General features: G+C 58.3%; 1 protein-coding gene across 4 annotated transcripts in view; it reads right to left on the reverse strand.

Moving 5' to 3' along the window:
• NFAM1 (NFAT activating protein with ITAM motif 1) overlaps positions 1–10,565 on the reverse strand; it is a 36,569-nt gene extending 26,004 nt beyond the window's left edge. For 2 of the 4 annotated variants that reach the window (XM_042948007.1, XM_042948008.1), the window contains exon 1: positions 10,409–10,565. In XM_042948007.1, the coding sequence (XP_042803941.1) occupies positions 10,409–10,508 (100 nt within the window). In that variant the 5' untranslated portion in view covers positions 10,509–10,565. Of the gene's footprint in view, positions 1–367; positions 611–10,408 lie in introns of those variants that run through there. The other 2 variants (XM_042948009.1, XM_042948010.1) reach the window with 2 other exon arrangements.
• Positions 10,566–11,082: the final 517 nt, after the last annotated feature.

Raw genomic sequence — 11,082 nt, forward strand, 5'->3', positions numbered from 1 at the left:
TCATGGGCCGCCCAGAGGGGCACGCGGCCCAGGGAGGAGGACTTGAGGGCGGGACTTAAATTCCTGGGGCTGAGGAGGGAGGCAGAGCCGCAGGAGCACAGCCGGCGCACAAAAGTGCCCGAGGGGGCCCACTGCCAGCCCTGTGGGTACCCAGAGCACAGGGCCAGCTGTCACAGCACCCACCAGCAGGGCTCCTCTGCCCTCTCCCTGCCCCTTCCCTGTCCCCTGTCTCGACCCAGCTGACACGCGGGGAAGGACGCCGAGGGGGCTCCAGGGGGGAGAAGAGAAGGGGACCCTCACCCCTCACTCTCACACATGCCCCAGACGCTGCTTCAGCGTGCACCGAGTTCAGCCTTTTGGCTGTTACCCTGGTTGGAGAGACGAAGAACCGGGGCTTCGAGTCTGCCTGCGAGTGACCGCTGGGCAGAGCGGCTGGAGCGGCCGGGCTGGCTTGGCTTCCCCCGCAACGTCTCCCTGCGATGAAAGGTCTACGGGGCCGCGGGAGCCCCGCCAAGTCGCTCTTTGGATAATCCTCCGGGAGGCCGGTGGGTTCTTGGTGCAGCCCAGGCCAGGACTCAGGCAGGGAGGAGGGAGACGCCTGGCTTGTTTTCTGTAGGGAGATGGGTTCGACCAAGTCACAGAGCTCCCTGCCTGGTAGGGAGAAGGGCCTGGGGACGACGCTCGCGTGGAGCCGAGGCAGAGGTGGGGCGGTGGTGAGGAGAGGATGGCCAGAGATGGGACTGGGAAATAGTGTGATGCCTGAGAGGACCCCACTCCGAAGGGCCACCACCCCGGCCTGAGAGGACCCCGCTCCCGAGGGCCCCCAGCCCAGCCCAGCCCTGCCCCGGAGCTTGCTTACTTCCAAGGCATCTCCAAGATCTTCCCTCCCCTCCCCCACACCATTACAAGCACAGCCGGTTTGCTGGGCCGCGTAGGTTCTACAGCTAAGCCCTCCGCCACCCACCCCCCACCCGCCCCGCCACCAGCCCTTGGCAGGACGGGTGTCCTCAGGGATGGCACACCCTCCACCCCTCACTTCTCTGTAGCTCCCAGGACTGCTAGGAAGTCTGGGGCCTGGCCAGAAATGTGGGTGGGGGCGCCTGGGAAAAGCCCAGTTTCTTGAGGTATCAGGCCTGGGTTTGGATCCTGGCTTTGCCACCCGAAGGCTGTGCCACTTCCGGCAGGTGGCTTTCTTTCTCCGAAGCTTGGTGTTGCCCCTGAAAATCGGGGAGAGCAGCAGAGGGTTGGCATGGGATTAAGTGGGGCCAGGAACATCAGAGGGGCCACCAGGCCAAGCTGCCTTTCTTCCCCGGGCACCAGAAAGAGGCGAGGAGGTCAGAGGAGTCCTCGCCGAGTCTGGAAGGCCAAATGCAGCCTGACCCTCTGCCTGTGTAAGCGACAGGCCCGCAGCGGGGCGGCCTGCCAGCACGACAGCCTGTCTAGCTCCCCGGGCCCCGGCCTGGCCTGGACACAAGGGAGTGGGTGACACCCCGGGGTGCAGACCCTGGGCCTCGTCCCCAGGCTCCCCAGCCAGGTGTGTCGTGTTCAAGTGCAGGGGCTCAGAGCCCGGAGAGCCCTCCCTCCGGCAGTGTCCCTCTGTCCTCCCCCCATCCTGAGGATCTGTTGCCCCTGTTGGGAAAGAGTCTGTCTGCCACCCACTGTCACCAGATCCTTCCTTTTCTGGTTCTTCTTTTGAGTCTGTGGCCGCTTGAGCCGCAGGCTGGAGAGCCAGCTGCAGGCGTCTCACTGCCGTCCTGGCCCCGCGACCCTGTGCTGAGTCCCTTGGGGGAGGGGCTCGCGGTCAAAGAACTTGACTCGATGCAGGAAGGGTGCCCGCTCCATCTGCCCTCCCCACACCCCACACATCGCACGCCCCCATTCGCCCGACAGCTCCCCTCCCCTGGGCTCCTCTCCCCTGCAACCAGAGACCTGCCCTGCACTGCTCCCGAGGGAGCCACAAACCATCCTGCTCACCCTGCTGGGCTGCCCCACCAGGGGAGACCCAGGAAGGAGACTGAAACCAATTTACATGGTGAACACCAGCAGCTAAAAAAAAAATAGAACACGAAGCATTTTGTGCATAACAAAGGCAATTTCTGTGACCTCCTGGTTTCAGTTAAATTCACGTAACTGGGTTCAGACGGGGTCATGCTGTAACACGCATCCCTTAGCTTTGGGCCACCTTTAAAACATAAAAATTGCAAGTCCCTTGATTGGAGGATCCAATCCGTGCCTCCAGGCCCTGCGCAGCCCAGCTCAGCTGCCCTCTGCTCACTCACCCCCAAAAACCAGGCCTGCCAGGCTCTTGAGTCTTTGCCCACGCTAGTCTCACTGCTCAGAACGCCCTCCTGTCCCCTTCCTCTCCCAGGACTGTGCCGTCACCCTCTCAATCTGCAGGGCTTCCTTCCTTCCTGAGCCACTCCTGGGTGCCCGACTCCCCCCTGCTTGGCACAGTTTCTCAGGCATTGCTGGTAAGCCCCGTGATGAGACACGTTAATGTCCCCGGGGTCACCGGTGCCTCCCCTTTTGCAGATGAGAAAACTGAGGCTCTGAGAAAGGAAGAGGTTCGCCCAGCATCACAGCTGGTCAGGAGTGGGGATGTGATTTTAAGCTGGTCCTTAACCCCACACCCTTTTTTTTCTTTTTTCTTGTTGATATTTACCGATTTGGTGGGAGAGCGCAAGTGGGGGAGGGGCAGAGAGGGGAGGACAGAGGATCCGAAGTGGGTTCTGCGCTGACAGGCTGACAGGCCGACAGCAGTGAGCCCGATGTGGGGCTCGAACTCAACAAACCCACGAGATCACGACCTGAGCCGAAGTTGGACTCTCAACTGACTGAGCCACCCAGGTGTCCCTTAATCCCACACTCTTAACCACTGGTCTATGCTACAGTTTTAAAATCTGAGAGCAAGAAAAAGAAAACATTTCTCAAATGAAAGAGCTGCACCCCTTTATTTACTTTTTTTAAGTTTATTTATTTTTTTGAGAGAGACAGAGAGAGAGTGCGAGTGGGAGAGGTACAGAGAAGGCAGGGGGGCAGACAGAGGATCCGAAGGGGGGTCCACACTGACAGCAGCGAGCCCCGCTTTAGGGCTCGACCTCTTGAACTGTGAGATCATGACCTGAGCTGAAGTCGGACGCTCAACCCGCTGAGCCACCCAGGTGCCCCAAGAGCTGCACCCCTTTAAAGGAAGCTAAAAATTCGGAGGCCATTTCCCTAGATTTGGGTCATCTAATAGGCAGACATGTCTGGCAGCCTATGGGATCTGGGGACGAAGGTACTCATCAGAAATGACCCTGCAGCTTACGGGGGACAGCGACTGCTGTCCAGCTCAAGGAGAGCTTGTGGCTCCCAGAGCAGAAAGCAAGGGGCCCCAGGAGCCCTCCACAGACTGGTCCGGTGGCAGAGGCAGCCAGTGTCCCTCCTTCACTCCACCAATGACATCCCTCCACCCCCAAAATCTGGTGCTCCCTCCTTCCCCACTCTTTCCACCTGCCCTGGCCTCGAGGCCCCTCTGACCCACCCACTCCTAGGCCAGGCCTTGGCCCCAGCTCCCCGCTCTGCCCGGAACTCAATCCCTTCCACAGCCCCCGAGCGTCAGCATCGTCAACCAGGAGGGGTGTGAGAGCCAGACGTGCCGATCAAAGGTATCCATCCCGACTCAGGTCAATTTTAAAGGAAAATACTTTGATTCCCCAGCTACAGAAGAAAGCCGTTCCCACGGTCTTTATTTGAGGCATGTAGTTTTGCCCTCCAATTTAATTCTGGCATTTCTCAGACCATGCCTTTTTTTTTTTCAAGGCCCATCTGAAGGGCTCCCGGGAAGACACAGAAGTGGGGCTGCCGGTCTTATCACAGGGCTCCGGCCATTTGCCTGAGCACGCATCCCAGGATGCCGCAGAAAAACGGGTGAGTCCTTCAGGACACGGGCATCAAACACAACGGCGCGTGGCCAAGTGGCTGATTAGGGAGAAGCGTATAGCAGGCGTTGGAAGGCAACCTTTGAACAGAGAGCGTGTGTTATGAAGCTTTTAGTGCTGGTGCCCTCCAACACTGCCATCAGACTGGCTGTCACATCTTTCAACACCTCCGAATTACAAAGCTACATACGGATGTGGCTTGCCTCGGGGGCCATTTCCACAGCCTGCCTGCATTCTGTTCTAAAGCCTCCAATCTTTGGACCCCGGGGTGCACCGCGGCCAGGAGGGGACACAGACCAAGTGCAGGATGTCAAATGTTTGGTCCCAGAAATGTAGAAGCTTCGTGGGTCTTAATTGGCATTTTTACGGCATCACCTCTCCTTCGGCTTTGTGAAGAGGCAAGTTGTTCAAACTTTGGAGCTCGTTTGGACTCCGTTTCTCCCTTTGTACCCTCCTCTGCCAGCAAAGAAGGGCATCAGGACGGAGTGGACCAAAGAGGAAGGGTGAGAGGGTAGACCCCGCCACGGCACCCACCGCAGTATGCTCTCTCCAAGTCCTGCCAGGGAGGACCGGGCCCTGCCCTTGGGCAGAGCTGATTGGTGAAGCTGGAGAGTGGGGAGATAAAGAGACGTCTCAGAGCCTGCACAAACCCAGAGGAGGGGACCCAACCCAGCCGGGAGGGGGCAGAGACTTCCTGGAGGTATGACCCTTGGACGGGGTCCATTGTTTTTCAAACTATGATTCTTTAGGCCCTCTTCCCCCCATTATAAAAGCGAGACATGCTCACTGTAGAAATTCTAGACACTGCAGCGAAAGATCAAGAACACTGAACCGGCCTGCGGTTCTGCCGCCGTGACATCACGGCTGTGGACCTCGTGACGATTCGTCCACATCCCTTTACGAGCTGGGCTTTGAAGGAGGAATCGGAGGCAGCCGGCTGGGGGAGGAGGGCGGAGAGGGGGTTTTCAGCGCAAAAACCTCTCGGATGAAGCTTCGAGAAATCTGGAAACCAGACACCCGTCCTGTTGGTAGTTGGGGGGCTCAACAAGGCGCAGTGGAGTCGTAAGGGTTGGGGGCTCAGGGAGGCGGGAGGTGGAAGGTGGCAAAAGTCATCCTGGAAACCCCGGGGGAGCCTCTGTGGGCTTCTGGATTGGGAATTGACACAGTCACATTTTGTGTTAGAAAGACAACAAGAGAAGGGCGCCTGGGTGGCTCAGTGGGTTAAACGGCCGACTTCGGCTCAGGTCATGGCTCGCGGTCCATGAGTTCGAGCCCCGCGTCGGGCTCCGTGCTGACAGCTCAGAACCTGGAGCCTGTTTCAGATTCTGTGTCTCCCTCTCTCTCTGACCTTCCCCCATTCATGCTCTGTCTCTCTCTGTCTCAAAAATAAATAAAATGTTAAAAAAAAAATTTAAAGAAAAGAAAGACAACAAGAGAAATACTACAGAGTTCCAGTCTTCCTCGGCTGCCTAAGCCCCTTGCATTAGTGATTCGGTCTGAGGGCTTGGGACCCCCTCCTCTTCCAGCCTCCTTTTAAAATATAAATGCTTCTGGCTGTCAACACACTAACTCCTTCCTGTAGACGCCTTCCCCAGATCACTTTTATCCTGACTTCTCTTAAATCTCTACCTCCCCAAAGACCGGGTACCCTCCAGGCACAAAATCACTCACTGCCCTCTGTCCTCCCCACCCTCTCCTTCCACTCGGCCAGCCCTGTCCCTGCCTCCTGTAGGCCTCCTCCCCTCCCACCACCAGCGGAGCTCAGCAAAGACCTTGGAGGCTAAGCTGTGGCTCCTGCAGCATCTGGCCTTGACCCTAACCTGCCGGTGCCTTCCTCTTTGACCTTTCCTCCTCCCCCCAGAGCTCCCCAGCCTGCACCTTCTCTCTTAGGCCTCTCTCCGGCTTTTTGTGCACAGTTCACCTCTTAAGGTTGGGCATGTGTTCCTGGTGCCATCGGCACCCTCGCCTGCCCCGGTGAGCCCAGTCGTGCCCTTCAGACCTCTGAGCTCCTGAGGCTCAGAACCACAGGTGAACTGGTGGGGCAAGCCGGCCATTGGGTTTGTCGGGGCCTGGCTGAGTGGGCCACAATGGGCACCACAGAGAAGGTAGCACAGTTCGACCTTGGCTGACAGGTTGGAGTCACCAGGTGGGGGAGTGAGAGGACCCCTTCCAGGAAAAGGGAGCAGAAGCAAAGGGTTAGCGGCAGGCAGTCCTCCAGCATGGCTCCAAAGTGGGTTGTGGGTGTGGGAGGCAGGAGCCGGAGGAAAGGACAGCTCAGGGCCAGGGGGTGGGAGAGGGTCTTATCCAAACCCCCCGCAGCAAGGGGCCAGCCGATGTCAGCGAGTTAGTCTCCGGCCGTGGTCCACGGACCCGTGAGCGACCATCCTCGTATATAAAGGTTTTCTGGTCCAAGAAGGGGAGTTGCTGATTCAAAGGGCACGTACCCTTTTAAACTTTTAAGTTTTGCTTTGAGTTGCCGAGGGGCCTTCAGAAATAGGCCTTGGGCCCTATGAGCAGAGCGGCAGGCGAGGCGTCTGCGGGCTGTGGGATACCAGCCTGTGGGTTGGCCTGGCTTGGCGTCCCCTTCCCCTGGGCCACCGACAGCAAGCACAGACCTGGTTCTGACCTCACCTTCTTCCGCACGGCCCGTGCGGCCCTGAGGAGAGCAGACACACATCAGGTTCACCACACCACCTCTTACAGGCACCCCGCCCCACGGGCCCTTCCTGAGGGCTCCCTGATGGAGGTCCCAGGGCCACCGGTGGTCCTGGCGGTATCTTCCTGTCACCTTAGCAAGAGGTCTGCACGGGAGGGTGCCGAGCGCCCTGCCGGGGAAGTGGGGGGCTCAGCGTGGTCAGGTGACTTGGCCACATCTTCCATGACTGCAGTGAGTTCATCCAATGGGACGCTCCACAGCGGGGGCTGGCGGATGTGCTCCGTAAAGGGCCAGAGAGTAAACATCTTACACCTCGTGGGCCAGCTGGTCTCTCTCGCAACTACTCAACGCTGCCGACGTGGGGTGACAGCGGTCACAGGCGATCGACGAATGAATGAGTGTGGTTTGTTCCGATAAAACTTTATTTATGGACACTGGCATGTGACTATTGTATAATCTTCACGTGTCACGACACGGTCTTCTTTCGATTTCCTTCCAACCGTTAAAAAACAGAAAGACCACTCACGCCTCGCAGGCCAAAAGGCAGCGGGCTGGATTTAGCCCTGGGGCCTTTGCTTGTGATCCCTGCTCGGTAGCAATGAAAATAAACAAACCACAGCCACAGCGTCAACTAGATCTATCTTAAGAAGCATAACTTGGAGCGAAAGAAGCAGGTCACAAAAGAATATACGGCATCGTTCTGATCATACAAAGTTCCACACCAAGCAAGTCCAGTCTATACCATTCAGGAACACATACCGAAGGGCAAAACTATAAAGAGATGCCGGGACACGATTGGCCTAAAAGTCTGGGTGGGAGAGAGGGGTGTCTTGGTGGGGGGAGGAGGGGGACCAGGGGCCGTGTGGGAGCCTCACAGCTCTTTGTTTTAGAACACTGTACTTTTCCGTGTACGTATTATAGCTCACGAGTTAAAAAGAGAAAGCAATGACGACAGGGCCAACCGGAACCCCTACCTGACAGGCATTTGAAATCCACCCGAATATAGCCCAGTGGGATTCGTAACCCACTGCTCCGCCGAGAGCCCCTCCTCTCCAGTCAAACTGAACCTCTCCCCATTCCCTCCCCCTGCCTCTGCCTTCTGGCCTCTCACGCTGCGCCTGCCACCCACCCACCTGCTCTGCCTCCTCCCCATCTCGGCTCCCTTGCCCCCTCCAGCCCTCCCCCTGCCCCACCTCTCCGCCTGCCTCGCAAGCTCTTTATTGGGATTAGACAAAGATGAAAAGCAGAGGCCAATCCTGACAGAGGCTCAGAGCTGCGGGCAAGAAGGCAGGAGGCTCCTGAACATCTTTAGGACAACAAAGCGAGCGGGGACACCTGAGTCTAGAGCCAAGGGGGAGAGGGCGAGCCGGCATCGGTAACTCCCTCCTTGGGTCATGTCCCGTCACGTCCTCTGGGCAGATCTCAGCGTTTCTGCCAGGCTGCGGGGTACGGGTTCTTCACCTCCGGGTCCCCCCCCCCCCCCCCCCCCCCCGCCGCCAGTGCCTAGAACCGGTCCTCCTCCAAGGACACTTGAGAAATCACTATAGCCCAGAGTTCTGGGAAGGCCGGGAAGAGAAAGGGGACTGACATTTGTTGAGGACACAGAGGCTCAGAAAGGTTAAGTCCCTTGCCTAAGGTCACACAGCAGTCAATAGAAGAAGGTAGGACTTGAACCTGGCCTGTCTGGCCCTAAACCCCCAGCAGGCGACTGACGAGCCACCCCTGGGGGAGAGCAGTTGCCCATGAGACCACAGTGGCTGCCAGACCCTTTGAGAAAAGCAGAATTGGCAGGGAGCTCAGAAGACCAGAGGAGAGCAAGCTTGAGTCCCGCCTCACGACGGGAGGAGGGTTGGGAACAATAGCGGTTCTGACACACCATTCTATTGGGATGCTGTGCTAGAGGCCACTGGAAAAGTCAGAAAGACCCCAAGGGGCCAGTGGGCTCGCCAAGATATCCAGCTGGCCAACTGAATCTTCAGTTTCGATGGGCTCTGCTAGGCTCAGCTAGGACATCCTCTGAGCCCCAACCAGGGGCAGGTACTACCATCCCACCCATTTAACAGATGAGGCAGCGGAGGCAGAGCGACATTAGGAACCTGTGCCCAGGGTCCTGGGGCGAATTACAGAGCTCAGATCGAAACTCAGGCTGAATGCCCTCGCACGCACTCAACCCTGCGTCTTTCTGCAGTTCAGGAAAATGGCACGGTGACCCTGGGCGTCAGTGACAGAGAGAGCCAGGCACCCGCAGGGGCAGGACCAAGAGAAATGGGGTGCCGTCTGCTGCTCCAGGAGGTGCTGGAGGATCCCCAGGCTTTTCCACCTCTTGTGAAAGAGCAGAGTTTCTCTTTTGCACAAACTTCGCTGCAACACTGGGGGGAACGGTGCTGCGTGTTGACAGTGAAGACAGTTACAAAAGCGCTCCTCACGGCAGCATCCCGCAAAGTGTCATCCACGGTTACCCAGGCGTGCAGGGTCCCTCCGGGGGAGGAGGGGCCGCACAAAAAGAAATGACGGGAATTGGAAGGAAATTAAGTTAGAAATGACTAAGCGTGAGTCCCACCAGCAGGCTGCGTTTCCTCGGACCATCTCCCAGCCGGCCATCTCTGGGGGACGGGAGAGGTGCAAAGGGCACAAGGTTGAAGGGGATGATGTCGCAAGGGGCCCAGCCCAGGAAACCTACAGTAGGTACCACAGTCAGCTCTTGCGTTTTTGAGGGGAGGGGAGAGAATTTTTTCTATGAGGAATGTTCTTTACAAAGAAAGCGGAGAGGAGCCCCACGAGCCCGCTGCCAAGGGTCCAGGCTTGGGCTTCAGGCTGACTCAGGTCTAACCTTGACCTGTCCTCACCTTCTAGGCCTCAGGAAAGCTACCTGGCCTCCCTGGGCCTCAGTTTCCCTGTTTTTGAGTGGCTGGCAGGGACAGTACCCCAAGGCAGGCCGGAGCGGGGCTGAGTGGGAGAGTAAAGTCCAGATTAAGTGTTCGAAGAGGCTAATCCACGACAATAAGGATAGCTGCCGTTGTTTACGGTATAAAGAAAAAGGTAGAGGACGAAGCAGAAGGGGGGCATAAAAGTCTAGACGAAGAGGAAGAAACATTCCTCGGCTGCACAGTGGGGCGGGGGGAGCCTGGGAATCCAAGAGGGACCCCGGTGTGGACAGCCCGGTGAGGCACACTCCTGGGGGTGGCTTGGATCCAGGCCACCCAGCTTCTGAGGGGATCTGGGGCCAGGAAAGGGGGCACAGCGCTGGTCCTGGGAACGGCATAAGCTCCCGTTGCGGCCTCTGGTTGGACTTGAGGAAGTGGAGAGTGCCACCCTTTCTGGCAACAGTGACAATTTTGTGGCCCGAGGCACAGTGCTCCTGGTGGCCAGCCCCTGGCTGCCCCTCGTCTCCCTGGCTAACACGGGGAACAAGGCTGAGGGTGGCTCTGCGGCTTTGCAGGGTCAACTCTGTGGCTCCACCGTAAGATTCCTTGGGGGTGAGCTGTCCCTCCCCACTGACCCCACGCCTATTCTGACGCCCCCTGGCCGCAGCATGCCTGCCCCCCACCTTGTTTAAGGCCCAAAGTACAGGCTATCGGAAGAAGACTGTGAACATAGCAGTGGGGGCGGGGGGGGGGGGAGCACCGTCCCCACCCCTTCAAAAGCCACCTTGGCAAGGCATTAGCTAAACATCTCCTGGGTCCCTGAAGGCTTCCCCTGTGAAGTCTGCAATGTTCAAACGCAACCAGCAAATCTCCCGAGACAGGTCCCCAGGAATTAGCTGCTCGGGCAGATGAAAGTCACTCTGATGTGCGAGCCAGGGAGCGCGTGGGAAGAAGGAAGGAGGCCGTACCTGCGAGCTGCAGGGTCCAGGGAAACAGGAGCAAACCCAGGAGCTGGGGGCCCGAGAGCGGGTCTGGCGGGGCCCGACACCACGGAGGCCACCTCTCCATCCGGGCTTCCTGGTCAGCGTTCCTCCTTCCTCTCTGGTTCACAGGAGGGGACGGCCTGCTGGCCGTCAGTTCCCCTTTGCGTCCTCACAAAGCTCCACCCTGGCCACCCTTCTGCTTCCTCGGGGCCTTACTGGGCCTGCTCCTCTCAATAACCCTGGGCTTTCTGGGGCGCCTGGGTGGCTCAGTCAGTTAAACATCCGACTCTTGGTTTCGGCTCAGGCCGTGATCTCACGATTCATGAGTTCGAGCCCCGAGTCGGGCTCTGTGCTGCCAGCACGGAGCCTGCCTGGGATTCTCTCTCCCTCTGCCTCTGCCCCTCCCTCACTTGCTCTCTGTCTGTCTCAAAATAAATGAGTAAACATTTTAAAAAATAACCCTGGACTCTCTGAGCAAGTCGCGGGAACAGCCCCAGATGACTGTGTTCACACAGACTTCCCCTCAGAGATGGTCCAGGGCCCCCCTGATGGATGTGCTCATCCAAGGGCCGGGTTCCAGGTGGAAAGGGCTGGGAGGGCTCGGGTGGGGTGGGCGCATGATGGAGGAGGGGCCGGCAGCGAGGGTGAGGGCAGGAACT

The sequence above is a fragment of the Panthera leo genome, chromosome B4, assembly GCF_018350215.1.
Source record: "Panthera leo isolate Ple1 chromosome B4, P.leo_Ple1_pat1.1, whole genome shotgun sequence".
Lineage (NCBI taxonomy): Eukaryota > Metazoa > Chordata > Mammalia > Carnivora > Felidae > Panthera > Panthera leo.